The 15,272-nt window shown below is 39.7% G+C and overlaps 1 protein-coding gene across 2 annotated transcripts in view; it reads right to left on the bottom strand.

Annotated features, from left to right (window-relative positions):
* Window positions 1–9,225: 9,225 nt before the first annotated feature.
* MPHOSPH8 (M-phase phosphoprotein 8) overlaps window positions 9,226–15,272 on the bottom strand; it is a 55,536-nt gene continuing 49,489 nt past the window's right edge. For both annotated transcript variants that reach the window (XM_066258270.1, XM_066258271.1), the window contains 4 exons: window positions 14,983–15,137; window positions 12,452–12,579; window positions 10,682–10,765; window positions 9,226–10,343 (listed from right to left, as the gene is read on the bottom strand). In XM_066258270.1, the coding sequence (XP_066114367.1) occupies window positions 10,302–10,343; window positions 10,682–10,765; window positions 12,452–12,579; window positions 14,983–15,137 (409 nt within the window). In that variant the 3' untranslated portion in view covers window positions 9,226–10,301. The remainder of the gene's footprint in view (window positions 10,344–10,681; window positions 10,766–12,451; window positions 12,580–14,982; window positions 15,138–15,272) is intronic.

Below are 15,272 nucleotides of genomic sequence, written 5' to 3'. Positions count from 1 at the left end.
GGGTATATGTGTATTTCTTAGAAACTGTCAAATAATTTTTCAAAATGTCCTGCTTTATACTCCCAGGAGCAGTGTGTGGTTACTGCTGCTCTGCATTCTTGTCTATTCTCAGCATTGTCTGTCAGTCATGCCCATTTTAGCCCTAATAGTGAGTGTGTAGAGGTATGACATTGTGGTTTTAGTGGACATTTCTCTAGTAACTTCTCACGTGAGTAGCTTTTCATATGCTTTTTGGCTATTCAGATAACCTTTTTTTGGGTGAAGTACTTTTGCCTTTTCCTGCTCACCATACCTTAATTGCTATTTATAGTTAGGTTGTGTGGTTTCATTGCTATCTGATGTAAAATACTAACTATAACCTATGATGTAAAAAAAAGTAGTGTAGCTTTATTAGAATTCTGAAAATCTAGATGATGTTGTGAATCCAGAATTATATTATAGACTTGCTTTTTGCAGAATCTGAGCTAAAAGATGGAAGTTATTCATTATATAACTCATACTTGGAGCACTTTGATTGTTCATTGACTGCTTCTCATACGTGACTTGACCAGGGGGCTTCAGCTGAGCCAGCGACCCCTTGCTCAAGCCGACGACCTTGGGCTCAAGCCAGCGATGTGGGGTCATGTCTATGATCCTACGCTCAAGCCAGTGCCTTGCTGAAACTGGTGAGCCTGTGCTCAAACCAGTGACTTCGAGGTTTCAAACCTTGATCCGCAGCATCCCAGGTTGACGCTCTATTTGCTTTGCCACCGCCTGGTTAGTTGCAAATTTTCAATGATTGATGAAAATTAAATATGTAGAAAATTTTTAAAATTTTTCAATTAAATATTAATGAAAATTATATTGTTACATCATTTGTTCACCAGTTGAAATTGTACTACATCCAAAAGCAGGGTAAACTTAGTGTGTATCAAGTGTTTTACAGATTTGCTTTCTTCTTGGGAATCCTTAATCTTACTGATATTATTCTCTTAATCACTCACTATTTCCATATTCTGTATCCTGATATTTTTTGCTGCCTAAAGAGAATCTATAGTTAACGTTGGAAGAAGATTCCTTCAGTAGCGATTATCCTGCATATTTTGCCTGTTGTAAATTGACTGTAATGATAGCATTTTGTTTGTCATTGCTTTAATATGTGTCTTTGTTATGAAGGCAAAGGATCAAATTCAGGTGTAAATACTGTTCTGTAGATCTCTCTGATGGTCATGTTTGATAATGTGGAGCCCCAGCCCAGGGCTGAGCACACAGATAACAGTGTGCTTCCTTCATGGCTCTCTACAATGGGTGTCTGCTTCAAATTAAGCCTGCCTTTTTGGTAGACTTCCTGCAAGGTGTTCAGAGAGAGACTGACAGGCAGACAGAGACAGACAGGAAGGGAGAGAGGAGAAGCATCAATTCTTTGTTGCAGCACCTTAGTTCATTGATTGTTTTCTCATACAATCCTTTATCAGGGAGCTCTAGCCAAGCCGGTGTCCTTGGGCTTCAGGCCAGCGACCCCACACTTAAACTGGTGAGCCTGTGCTCGAGCCAGCAACCTTGGGGTTTTGAACCTGGTTCCTATGCGGCCCGGGCCGACGCTCTGTCCACTGCTCTACCGCCTGGTCGGGTGCAAGGTGTTTTTCAACATGAGCCCTTTTTTTTTTTTTTTTAGATTTTTATTTATTCATTTTAGAGAGGAGAGAGAGAGAAGGGAGGAGGAGTAGGAAACATCAACTCCCATATGTGCCCTGACCAGACAAGCCCAGGGTTTTGAATAGGCAACCTCAGCATTCCAGGTCAATCTTTTTTTTTTTTTTTTTCCAGGTCAACTCTTTATCCACTGCACCATCACAGGTCAGGCAATGAGCCCTTATTAAAGTCCTGCTTTGTGGGCTTTTACAATTCATATGTTGTAATTTAAACAACTTTGTAGAGCACTGTTCACCCTCTATGCTTGTTCAAGTACAATATGTGTTACCTGTATTTCAAACATTCCTTTCTTAAAATGTGTTCCTATTGTTTACATAATTTATATTATATAATGTGAACTATGTAATATATGAATGATAGTAGACTCTTGTTCTCAGTAGAAAAGGATACCTTCTTTAACATAAAGATGGGAAAATACTAGATGCATTGTTAATATTAAGGATCAGCCTTTGTATTTTTATTAATTCTTTATGAAAAGGTCTCAGCAAAGTAATATATGTGGTATTGGCTGTTTATATTTCTGACTATATGGAAAATTTTAGGGTGTAGTTAGAGGTGCCCCTTTTCATTCCTAACAAGTCAAGTGTTTTGGCATGGGAGAGTACAATCCAACATTAACTTGCACATGGTTCTTACTGACCCGGTTTTATTCTAAAATTATTTAAAAACAGACTACTTTTGTCCAAAGTAGTGTCATATAGTATTGTTACAGTTCTAAGATTTCAATTAAAGGAGGTATTTTAATGCAGTTATTGGTTGATTATTTTTTCATATGTGACTGTTACTTAGATGTAGAACAGCTATTTCTTAGGATTAGAAATATTGAAGTACTTGTATCTTTGTGTATGAACTTTCTCAGATATTAAAATCCCAACTGACAGTGTCACTGAATGGTGTACGTGTTCAGGAATGCCCATGACCTTTCATTCCTGTCAGTTATTGCTGCAGTGTACAGTAAACCTGGTGACAGAACGTGTGATTAGTTGGCTTTGAAGATTAAGTTCAAGTATTTAGATAATCCCCCCTTTCAAAGTTTATATATTGGCAACTAGAATCTGGCTAAATTCTAGAGATTACCTCCTTAGGATTCAGCATATTTAATGCTGTATAAAAGGCATATTCACTTTTGTGAAAAGTTAAGACAATTAAAACTTCAGTAGTCCTGGGGTCATTAAGAGTTAAGTAATCCAGTTCAGTTTGGTTGATGGTTCCATTTATTCTTGTCAGCCTTAATTTGACCAAAGCCAATATATATAGAAGTAATAAATTTATAAAACCAACTTAAAAATACTAATGACTTTAGGAACAGATGCCTAACAGTATCTATTGCAACAGAATGCTAGCTGCAGGTGGAAATATGTAAATGATTTTTTGTTAATACTTGCCTTATTTGTAAAAACATTTAAGGTTTTATAACTGGGGCCATGGGTCCTTTTAGATCATCAAGGTATATTAATCTATGAATCCCCTTAAATTACAAACAATTTTATATACTTATTTTTGCATGTATTTTGCAGGGAAAGTTATACTTTGTCTAATCATCAGGTGTATTTGAGACCCAAATGGGTTTTGAGAACAATACTAATCTAGGTATTCCAGTATTTTTGGGTCATGTACCCTAACAGTTAAAAGAAAATGGAAAATGAACACAAATCCCTGTGGTTCATTTTGTGTATGTGTTTGTGACAGAGACAGACAGAGGAACAGATAGGGACAGACAGACAGGAAGGGAAAGAGATCATCAATTCTTTGTTGTGGCTCCTTAGTTGTTCATTAATTGCTCCCCCATATGTGCCTTTGTTGGGGGGCTACAGCAGAGTGAATGATCCCTTGCTCAAGCCAGTGACCTTGGGCCCAAGCCAGTGACCCATACTCAAGCTGGCAACCTCGGTTTCAAACCTGGGTCCTCCATGCCTTAGTCTGACGCTCTATCCGCTGCACCACCTCCTGGTCAGGCTCTATGCTTTTTGTTTTTTTTTTTAGTGAAAGAAACAGGAAGAGAGAGATGAGAAGCATCAACTTATAGTTGCAGCACTTTAGTTGTTCATTGTTTCTCATATGTGCCTTGACCAGGGGGCTCCAGCCAAGCCAGTGACCCCTTGCTCAAGCCAACAACCTTGGGTTTCAAGCCAGCGACTGTGGGAGTATGTTGATGATCCTATGCTCAAAGAGGTGACCTCAGGGCTTCGAACCTGCGTCCTCAGCATCACAGGTGATGCTCTATCCACTGTGCTGCCACCTGGTCAGGCATATCTGTGTATTTCAAAATGATAATTTTTTACTACTATATTAATATTTCAGGTACGTTATAAGACACATTTTGTAAGGATAACAAAGCTATGCCCCAGTGAAAAATCTTGGATGCACACTCTTAGATCACTGTTCAAGATATTAATAGGCTACACAACCGTGCTCTGCCACAGTACAGCTGGGATAAAATTTTGTAGATACAGTAGGAATCAGGATTCTGTGCAGGATTTTGGGATATAAGGTTCTAAGCTTTCAAGAGGAGCTAACTAAGGAAATAAATAAGGATTTAGCAGAATAAGAGTCAATATTTTAACACCAGTAGCAGACTTGAAGGCTTAGTGTTTAGGATTTAAGTGTTTAAATGTCAAAACATAAAAGTAAGCTGAATTTTAAGTTAATTGATGTTCTTTTAAGAAATGAAGTTTTACTGAACAGAAATAATCAAATGTGGTAAAGACTTTAAATATTAGCATCTTAATGAAAACTGATTACTGTTAAGACCTTTAAGAAATGAGTTAACATCCTTGTCTTTTAATTGATTACTGAAACTGGTTTATAAAAGGCTAAATCTGATTTTATAATATCCTAGGAGGATGAAAGAACACATGGATGAAGCTAAAATCTGACTTCGAAAATGAGTCAAGTTGAGAGATGAGGACATGGAGTACTGTTTCCTTTCAGGTCGGTGTCTATTGTAATGGCTTCTCTTCCTTTTATTATTTTAGTCAGTTTTTCCTAGTGCTGTTGACTTAGTGAACATTCCCTTTTCTCTGAGCAAGGCTGGTGGTTATTTTTAGCTCCACATTGCCCTTGCCTTTCCTTACTGGTAGTAATGTATCTTGATTTGTTTTTAGGTAAAACTGGACTGAGACTAGAAATAGCATATTAAATTAACGTCTTGTTTACTAAAGAAAAAAAATTCCCTCTTGGTGTTCAGTGATCCAAAGATTCAATTTTTAGTCTTACGGTCCTTTGTAGAGACTGTAATCTTAAAATAGTATATCATAAAGTGATCATTGCAAGGGGAATAGTAGGTCCATTTTTTCCTTGCTGCTTCCCAGCCTTTGTATAGGGTAACAAGTTTTCTAGTATTTTAAGTTAGACATAATTTTATGGTAACATTTATGTTCTGTGATCTTTTTATTTTTATTTATTTTTTTACAGAGACATAGAGTGAGTCAGAGAGAGGGATAGACAGGGACAGACAGGAACAGAGAGAGATGAGAAGGATCAATCATTAGTTTTTCCTTGCGTGTTGCAACACTTTAGTTGTTCATTGATTGCTTTCTCATATGTGCCTTGACCGCGGGCCTTCAGCAGACCGAGTAACTGCTTGCTGAAGTCAGCGACCTTGGGTTCAAATTGGTGGGCTTTTTTTTTGCTCAAACCAGATGAGCCCGCGCTCAAGCTAGCGACCTCAGGGTCTCGAACCTGGGTCCTCTGCATCTCAGTCCAATGCTCTATCCACTGCGCCACTGCCTGGTCAGGCTATGTTCTGTGGTCTTTATGACAGAATTCATATGATGCTACACTGATAGATCCAGAAAGTATTACATATATGCCTCATTTGGTGATGGTGGATTCTTAGGACCAGGTGTGTAAGTATTACTGGAGTTTCTCAGAAGTGCAGAATCTCAACACACAGCTGACCAAGGAGTCAAGACTGCCCATTTCAACAAGACCTAGGGCAGTAGTGTGCACACTGAGGGCCACTGACGTATGCATATCTTACCTTTGAGAAGTTTCACCTTTTTAAAGTATATCTCAAGCAGCACCAAAATGTGACAGCTGTTTTGCGTACTGTTTTCCAGCTCTAGAAACTGATGGTTGGGCTAGTCTCTAGGGTCATTATCACCTGGGAACTTATTAAAAACGCACGTTTTCAGGTCCACCTTTGATCTGCTAAACAAACTCTTGGAATGGGATTTTTTTTAAAGCCCTGCATGTAAATCTGGTTTCTGCTAGAGAACCACTGTCCTATGGGGGAAGAAAATAATCTAGTGTACATAGGCCGAGACATTGACTTCATCCTTGAGGCCTCATTTGAAACAGTGGTTCTCACTCTTGGAGGTGCAGCAGTCCCTGGCAGGACTTTAGAAGGGCCAACATATGACTTTTGGCCTGAGAATTCTCCTTTGTATGTAGGTGAGGCAGCAGGCCAGTGCGGTAGCTCTCGTGTGGGAACCAGTGCTCTTCCCTGTGAACATATTTACCCCTTCGGGTACTTCATCTCTATACACTCACAAGATGCTACAAGGAATGAATTACATCTTATGGTTCAAATACACTAATTCTGTTCTTGAATATTTTGGGGTCTGCTGCTCATTGATTCTTTTTTTTTTTTTTTTTTTGCTCATTGATTCTTAACTCAGCAAATTATTTTCTATATAACAAAATGCTTGTAAGGACACAGGTGGAAATGCCAGAAAACGAATACTTCATTTGTAAGTTTATTACTCCATGTAAGCAATGTACAGATGAGCAATAACACTGACTTTTAAAAAATCAGGCCTCATAGACAAATTATCATATTTGTTTAAAATGATATCTGGAATATTGCAAATTTTACATTTTCATTCATTGTTTTATTTTTACGATGTGTACCTCCTACTTGGGTAGTCTTGCTGGTTAATATTGGAAAGTACTATGGTAGCAGCTCACAAATACAGAATAACTGACCAACCTTCCCCCAGCTCCTGTAAATGGGAGCAATTAGAGGGATTTTTCCCACTCCATATAGCCTGCAAAAGTTTGGGTCAGTCCTCAAGATAAAGAACCACACAATAAATTTATCCTAGTTATTTGAATAAGCACATTTTTACTAAAGCATGTATCTTGGCCCAAGGAAAGTAACTAAGGGGTGAATGAGTAGGGTAAAGATAGTAGGTTGTAGAGCAGTGGAAATTGTATTCTTTCAAGGTAAAGTGATGCCAGATGGAAGGTATGGAATCCAACTGGGGTCCTCTGGGAGCTTGGTGATTGACTATCTCCCAGTTTTGTTTTAATTAGTTGTGAATTCTCATTGTCATTACAGTTTCCAAATTATTTAGCAGGGCTCCTGTGTACAGGGAGGGAGAATCCAGGCCGAGAGATCTTGAACTGGGCTGGAAAGTAGTCTTCTCTACAGGTCAGCACGGGGTGGAGGAAGCAGGGTGGATTTCTATCATCTGTCCTCTGAACCGAGCAAGTTCTCATTTCCTAAGTCACTTCTGGCTCTTCTGGTGTATACACAGTAGACAAAAGTAGGTTTGCTTTTGCAAGTATGTTAAACACAGTTTATTCTTGTATTAGTGATTGTGTTGTTTTCCATGCAAACATCTGTAAGCCCCTCCCCCCATCCTCCTTTCCTGATCTTTGTTAACCAGCCTCCCTTCCACTTTTCTGTTTCTCCCAGTTTTTACTCAGAGTAGACTTTTGTGGTAAAAGCTTTATGAGGCCCTTTCACTGTTAAGATTTTGCCCGCATTAAGTTCTCCTGTGACTTTTAAAGTTTACAATGTAATGCTGAGTAGAATTTTAAAAGAAAATTAAAAGTTTCAAATGGCAACCTCTTGATATTGCACTGAATATTTTCTACAAATCTAAGAATTCAGATAGGAATGACTTAAAAAGATACTGTATGAAATTGAAGTTTCATAAACCAAACCTGCATCTAATTGTAGCTCATCATTTACTGTGTGTTAATAGGCACTTTTCTTAGGTACTTGGTATTGCAGGTAAAAGAATGTGTGATGTGACCTCAGTAGCCATACTCAGAGCAGAGCAGATCTGAATAGTGTAGTTGGGAAGTTAAATTAACTGAATAATCTGGGTAGGAGTCCTTAGGTCATTATATAATATCATGGAAAGGAGTAATGCCTAAGATAAAATTACACAAGAAGCTGTGTACTTACTGCTTTTCAGGGAGTCTAGCCAAAGAGTAATGCTTGTGATGACCTGCTTAGTCATAAGCTTGCCGACTGCCGAGATGACAAGCTCAGGTATGTGTTCTGTGTGATAAACATTGTATACCCCTTTTGGTAAGGTGCTGCTTAGTATCACTTTGTTTTCCAGGGAAATCACTATCCACATTTTTTACATACAAGAAAACAGAACTTTCAGCATATCCCACCTACTCAGGGAAGTACTTCTTGCCTGCTATCAGAGGTGGATTTAATGGCAGGTGCATGCCCTGGGCCCCGACTTCTGAAGAACTCTGCAAAACCCCAACTTTACACTTTTTTCTAATAACACCAAGTTTGGCTTTATATGTGCAATTTTAACATTAATAGTACATAATAGTTTTACTTATTTAAAAATATGGTTAACATGCATTTTTATTTTCCCTGTCTTTTTTTTAAGGGGCCCAATATTTTCTTCTACCCCCCAGGGCCTCAAGTGACCTTAATTTGCCTCTGCCTGCTATCAAGAAGCTTTAGTTCCACACAAAGCAGCTTATGTGACTCCTAGCAGACACACTGTTCATAGAATTTACTAGCACATCTGGCACAAGGTGGGTAAAAGCTGACATGGACAAGGTAGTAATCTCTAACTTTCATGTTCTTTGACCCTGGGGCAGTCGAAATAACTCACTCTTTGCCTCTTCTGACTTCACAGCTCTCTTATTCCTAAACTCCTGAAGGAACACTGTTCAGTTTGCTAGTTGCTTTCTACCAGGGATAGCCGTGCCTCCTAAGAGAATATACTCATTTAATATGTTCTTGTAACGTTGTTACGAAACCCATTTCTTTTTGTATTTTTCTGAAGTGAGAGGAAGAGAGACATAGATCCCACATGTGTCCAGACCGGGATCTACCCCACAAGCCCACTGGGGGTGTTGCTCTGTTGCAAGTGGAGCCATTCTAGTGCCTGAGGCGGAGGCCATGAAGCTAATCTCAGCTCCTAGGCCAACTTTGCTCCAATGGAGCCTTGGCTGCTGGAGGGGAAAAGAGATATAGAAAGGAGAGGGGGAGGGGTGGAGAAGCAGATGGGTGCTTCTCCTGTGTACCTTGGCCTGGAATCAAACCCAGACTTCCACACACCGATGCTCTACCGCTGAGCCAACTGGCCAGGGCCGAAACGCATTTCTCTTATGTGTACTGAACCAAGATATTCTGTCTCCTGCAATGTTCCTTGTTACTAACTCAAATTTCCTAGCCTTTTTCTGGAAAGCTATGAAATTAGATAAATACTACTACATAACTCTATAGCTAAAGAAATCCAACTCTAGCCATTATTTACCTAGAAAACTACACTATTGGTATCCATCATGTTTAGAGATACAAAGAAAACAGAAAGACCAATGTTGTGCTTTATTGAGAAAACTTTAGGAAAAGACATTTTTGTATGTAAGATAAAAATTGCTCTCTGAATTTTAAACACAATGTATAGAGTCTAATATGTGACCTGAAAATTTTTCATCAAAATTATAACTCAATAAAAACTAATCAGGATCAAAATTTATACATTTCCAAACCTAGACTGCAAAAGCTGAACCCATGTAAAGTCTGCAGGAACAGCAGTCCCACACATGGCAGCTGGCCTCACCAGTGTTCAGTATTCACATGAATTTCCCTCTTGGCTTCACAGGGCCCTGGTCAAGGTTAACAATCTCCAACGTGCGATGTGTGGCAATTGTATATTAGAGATAGATGAGACATCTTCCCTCAAACTTCAAAGGCAGTAAATTCACTTTATTTACTGCTTGGGTAACACAGAAATTCAATTTTTTTTTTAATTGAGAGGAGGGGAGGCCAAGAGCCAGACTCCCATTTGTGCCCCAACCTGGATCCACGCAGCAAGCATCCTACAGGGTGATGCTCTGCCCATCTGGGGCCACTGCTCCATTGCTTGGCAACCCAGCGCCTTAGATAAGGCCATGGAGTCATCCTCAGTGCCTAGGGCCAACTTGCTCAAAGCTGTTTGAGCTATGGCTGCAGGAAAGGAGGGAGGGAGGGAGAGAGAGAGAGAAAGAAGGGGGAAAGGGTAAAGCAGATGGGTGTTTCTCCTTTGTGCCCTGACTGAGAATCGAACCTGGGATTTCTACACACTTGGCTGACACTCTACAGCTCAGTCACTGGCCAGGGCACAAGTTTTCTTAAGTAATCCTCATATGTCCCACATTGTGGAAAACCGAAATAAGCAGTTTGGACACAACACCAACTTCAGAACACTGGCAAAAATACTTACATTTCTGTATTTTATACTATATTAGAACACCATTTCCCATCTTAGAGACTATTACAGGTGACAGGCCTTATAAACTACATGAGGTTTACAGGTGACACTTTAAATCTGTTAGTTGTACCAGAATTCCAAACTGCTGTTAGAGAGTATTTAAAAATGAGTCTAAAAGCCAGTCCATTCCAATTCTTTGTCTGGTCATTGTAGCTGTACTCTATATGCACCTATGAGCAACTTCACCTATAGGGAGAAAAACATGCAAATGGATCAGCACAGAGATAGTTCCCCTTTTATAGGAGAGGGGAGAAACACACCCAATATTTGTTCCTCTTAATTTGTGATATTCTCAAACTGGTTATCAGTTTAGGTGGTTAGATAATCACTATTTTAATAAAAAACCCAAATGCTTATAATTTGAATTTTAGTTATTATATTTCATACTTGTACCACCAGCTTTATTTGATATGAAGAGAGGTTAGTGACTAGCCTAGAACACAACTCACACTGGTAGATACACAAGATGATGTAGTCACCTACAAAAAAAATTCAAGTAGAAACACTGAGGAAAGGGTTCTTACCTTAGCAGAGGGTGCTTCCGTCAACCTTATGAAGAGTTTATTGAGGCCTGCAACAGGGCTGAATGAGTAAACAAAATGACTATCCTAGAGAAAGAAACCAAAAAGGTCAGTATTTTTCGCAATATCTGCATCTAGAAATAGGTAGGCCATGTCTAAGAGTATAAAGAACCATATCTGAAGAGGCCAGAAATATTGAAGACTATAAATTTTGTATTTGAATTCATGAGGCAGTAGCTATGATTTTTTTTTAACTTGTATTGAAAAGATACAAATGACAAAACTCAAAACAATATACAGATAAGTCTTTAGGGTTAGAATGTATTCAGTCACAGACAGCATGAATATTAAAAGATTTTCATAACTACTTAATTTTGCTTAATGCAGCCTAAGGAAAGTTCTAAATGCAGCCAGAGAATCATGCATGAAGGTTCTTGAAGAGCAATTTTTCTATTAAAGAATATAGGCCCTGGCATGTTGACTCAGTGGTAGAGCATTGGCCCGGTGTGTGGAAGTGCCAGGTTTGATTCCTGGCCAGGGCACACAGGAGAAGCACTCATCTGCTTCTCCATCCTTCCCCCTCTCCTTTCTCTCTATCTCTTTCCCTCTCGCAGCCAAGGCTCCGATGGAAAAAAGTCCCAGGCGCTGAGGATGGCTTCATGGCCTTTGCCTCAGGGACTAAAATGGCTCCAGCCAAGACAGAGCAACACACCAGATGGGCAGAGCATCACCCTCTGGTGGGCGTGCCAGGTGGATCCCGGTTGGGTGTATGCGGGAGTCTTTCTTCCCCCCCCCCCCCCGCACGCCTCCAGCCTCTCACTTCGATAAAATACAAAAAAAAATTAAATAAAATAAAAATATATATATACACACATACACACAGCCACTACATATATTATTATATTTTTATTTTAAAATAATAAAAATCAAAATTATAGAATAATGATTTTTATAGAATAATAATACCTAAAATAAGCATTAAAATTAAGCATCAATACAACCAATGTTCTATACCAGTTGTATTTGGGTATTTGAAGCAATAGCAGGTATACTTTTCCTCCTTTTTAAAATTTTCTTTAGGTGAACGTTTATAATTATAATGGTGGGAAAAGGCATAAAAATAAAATTGGTATGTTTCTTTTTTAATTTGGGTTTTGTTTTTTTTTTGTATTTTCTGAAGCTGAAAACAGGGAGGCAGTCAGACAGACTCCCTCATGCGCCCAACCAGGATCCACCCAGCACGCCCACCAGGGGGCGATGCTCTGCCCATGTGGGGCGTCGCTTTGTTGTGACCAGAGCCACTCTAGCGCCTGAGGCAGAAGCCATGGAGCCATCCTCAGCACCAGGGCCATCTTTGCTCCAATGGAGCCTTGGCTGCAGGATGGGAAGAGAGAGACAGAGAGGAAGGAGAGGGGGAGGGGTGGAGAATCAGATGGGTGCCTCTCCTGTGTGCCCTGGCCAGGAATCGAACCTGGGACTTCCGCACGCCAGGCCGACACTCCACCACTGAGCCAACCGGCCAGGGCCTGGTATGTTTCTTGTACCAGAAAAATTTACATTCTCAATGTTATTTTTAAGACATTATAATAAACATAATTTAAGACTCAGCTATCAAACATTTAAAAAGATTTTTGAAAAATTTCCAATTACGGGTTATCGATTCATTTCCAACAGGTTTACAGAATTATAATTAACATTTTATTAAAACATAGCAATTTAAAAGTCATCTTTTGAAAAATGTACTTTTCAGTAAGAAACTACATAAAATCTTACCAGAAAAACAGGAAGTTGAAATTTATCATTTAAAATGACAGCTTGTACACTACATGGTCCACAGAGGCGGGCAATAACATCTTTACCCAAAAAGTTTGCATGGAAGATGAACAGCAGGATGCCAGAGCCTGAGAAGGGGAGACGCAAACACAGTGTTTAACCGAATTCCTAAGCCTCCACCTTCCACAGCCTCAAGGGTAGAGTGGTGAGGGGGCAAGGGATCCCTCTAATTTCCAAACTTGGTGTTATCTACCATTTTCCAAATCACAACCCTTTTTATTTTTTGTCCAGGTAGTTCCTACTAATATAATAGCTCATGGAACAGACTTTTTAAAATTTGCTTTTCCACATTAAAATCATTTTAGTTTTTGGCCCTGGGCGGTTTGCTCAGTGGTAGAGCATCAGCCGGGCATGTGGAAGTTCCCGGTTCAATTCCCGGTCAGGGCACACAGGAGAAGTGCCCATCTGCTTCTCTACCCTTCCCCCTCTCCTTTCTCTCTGTCTCTCTCTTCCCTTCCTGCAGCAAAGGCTCCACTGGAGCAAAATTTGGCCTGGGTGCTGAGGACAGCTCCATGGCCTCCACCTCAGGCACCTTCTAGAATGGCTCCGGTTGCAATGGAGCAACGCCCCAAATGGGCAGAGCATCGCCTCCTGGTGGGCATGCGAGCATCTGTCTGTCTGTCTCCTTCCTGCTTCTCACTTCGGGGGGGGGGAAAAGGATTAAGAAAAAATAAAATTATTTTTAGTTTTTTTTAAAAAGTGGCATTTAGCCTGACCAGGCGGTGGCTCAGTGGATAGAGCATCAGACTGGGATGCAGAAGGACCCAGGTTCGAGACCCCAAGATTGCCAGCTTGGGTGCAGGCTCATCTGGTTTGAGCAAGGCTCACCAGCTTGAGCCCAAGGTTGCTAGCTCAAGCAAGAGGTTACTCGGTCTGCTGAAGGCCCGCGGTCAAGGCACATATGAGAAAGCAATCAATAAACAACTAAGGTGTCGCAACGCACAACGAAAAACTAATGATTGATGCTTCTCATCTCTCCGTTCCTGTCTCTCTGTCCCTATCTATCCCTCTCTCTGACTCTCTCTCTGTGTCTCTGTAAAATAAAATAAAATAAAATAAAATAAAACCCCCAACATTCTTTAAAAAAAAAAAAAGTGGCATTTGCTGAATGCACAGATCTCCATAGAGATCTTGACATTCTGTGGTTGTGTTTGGTTGGGGTTTGAGTGATTTCCATTTTCTTCCACATACAGTCCGTCCTTGGGTTATGAACAAGATCAGTTCTGTAGGTTTATTCTTAAATTGAATTTGTATGTAAATTGGGACAGATACATTTACCTATTAAATGCAACTTAGATGTTTGTTAACATAGTATTTTTACCTTTCTGTGCATTTAATAAATATTTTCAAACCTGCAGAACTTACCTCTTTTGTAACCCAAGGACTTTCTGTACAGTTTTGCCTTTTCAATATTTTGTGACTAAGAGCAAAAAATACTTATTTTGGAAAAAAAAAAAAGGTAGCATGAAATTTGAAGTTGTCACTTCAAATAATCTAAAATATTCTGTAAGATTCATTTTGAGGAAAAGCTCTTTTTTTGCCTGACCAAGTGGTGGAGCAGTGGACAGAGCCCTAACCAGGGACACTAAGGACCCATGCTCAAATCCCCAAGGTTGCTGGCTTGAAGCCCAACATCGCTGGCTCAGCTGGACCCACTGGTCAAGGCACATATGAGAAGCAATCAATGAACAACTAAAGTACTACAACTATGAGTTGATGCTTACTTATCTCCCTTCCTTCCTTCCTTCCTGTCTGGCATGTGGGTCCTCCCTCACTAAAAAAATATAAGAAAAACTCTTTTTTAGTGTAATAATACACTAGTATAGCTATAGGAGTTTTGACTTTAATGGGTAAACCAGACATTTTAATGTAAGATTAGACTTTCTAAAATACCACAAAGAACCATTTGCTTAATTCTGGTCTCAGGGTCAAAGGGCATACCTTGTCTCTGTTTTATCAAGCTATTTAAGGTTTGACAGTGATTTTGTTCTTAGGGTTTATAATGGAAACTGCTCGAATAATCAAAACCACAGATTACAATTAAATGCCAAGTTCACCAAACTAAGAAATTATGTACAGCTAGATCCCAGCTTCCTGCTTTCTGGGCCCTAGGAAGGCATGGCCATGCTGCCTTGCCTACAGAGGAGCTGCTAAGCAAAGGCCAGGAAGCAAAACTGAGATTTCGATCTCCTGCTGTTAAGCTGTATCAAAGCTCAGGCATCTATTTTTAATAAAAATTAATCTAATTATTGAGACCACGTTCTAACACCATGCTCTGTGGACCCCTCAAAGTCACCTGGGATGGTAGGTATCAGCTTGTCCCTTTTTTTTCTGCCAGAGTAGCTGTTAATTATTTTATATAACTATTATACTGATAGAATTCTCTGAAGGACTCAAAGAAAGTGTTATATATAAAAATCAGTTAATAGTTATGGTGTCACATTTCAAACTGAGAGAAAAAGGAAGGTTACCTTCTGGTATGTTCTGTGGAGATTTGTAATTAAAATCCATTGAAAAATCTGGCCCCTCACAGAGACGGTGACATGCTATTGGAAAAACTGGTTCTAGAAGAGCAAGGCGTGCTTCAAAGTAATCCTTTATGGTTTCTTCTGCTACTCTTGAAAGTCTTAATTAGAAAGCATATAGGAAGAGTTGTTAATATTGTTGAATCCATATCAACCTTAAAAACACGCAGTTCCAGCCCTGGCCGGTTGGCTCAGTGGTAGAGCGTCGGCCTGGCGTGCAGAAGTCCCGGGTTCGA

Source organism: Saccopteryx bilineata, chromosome 2, assembly GCF_036850765.1.
Source record: "Saccopteryx bilineata isolate mSacBil1 chromosome 2, mSacBil1_pri_phased_curated, whole genome shotgun sequence".
In the NCBI taxonomy this organism is placed as follows: domain Eukaryota; kingdom Metazoa; phylum Chordata; class Mammalia; order Chiroptera; family Emballonuridae; genus Saccopteryx; species Saccopteryx bilineata.
The sequence above is the reverse complement of the archived record's forward strand: the minus strand, read 5'-3'. Positions and strand labels throughout refer to the sequence as shown.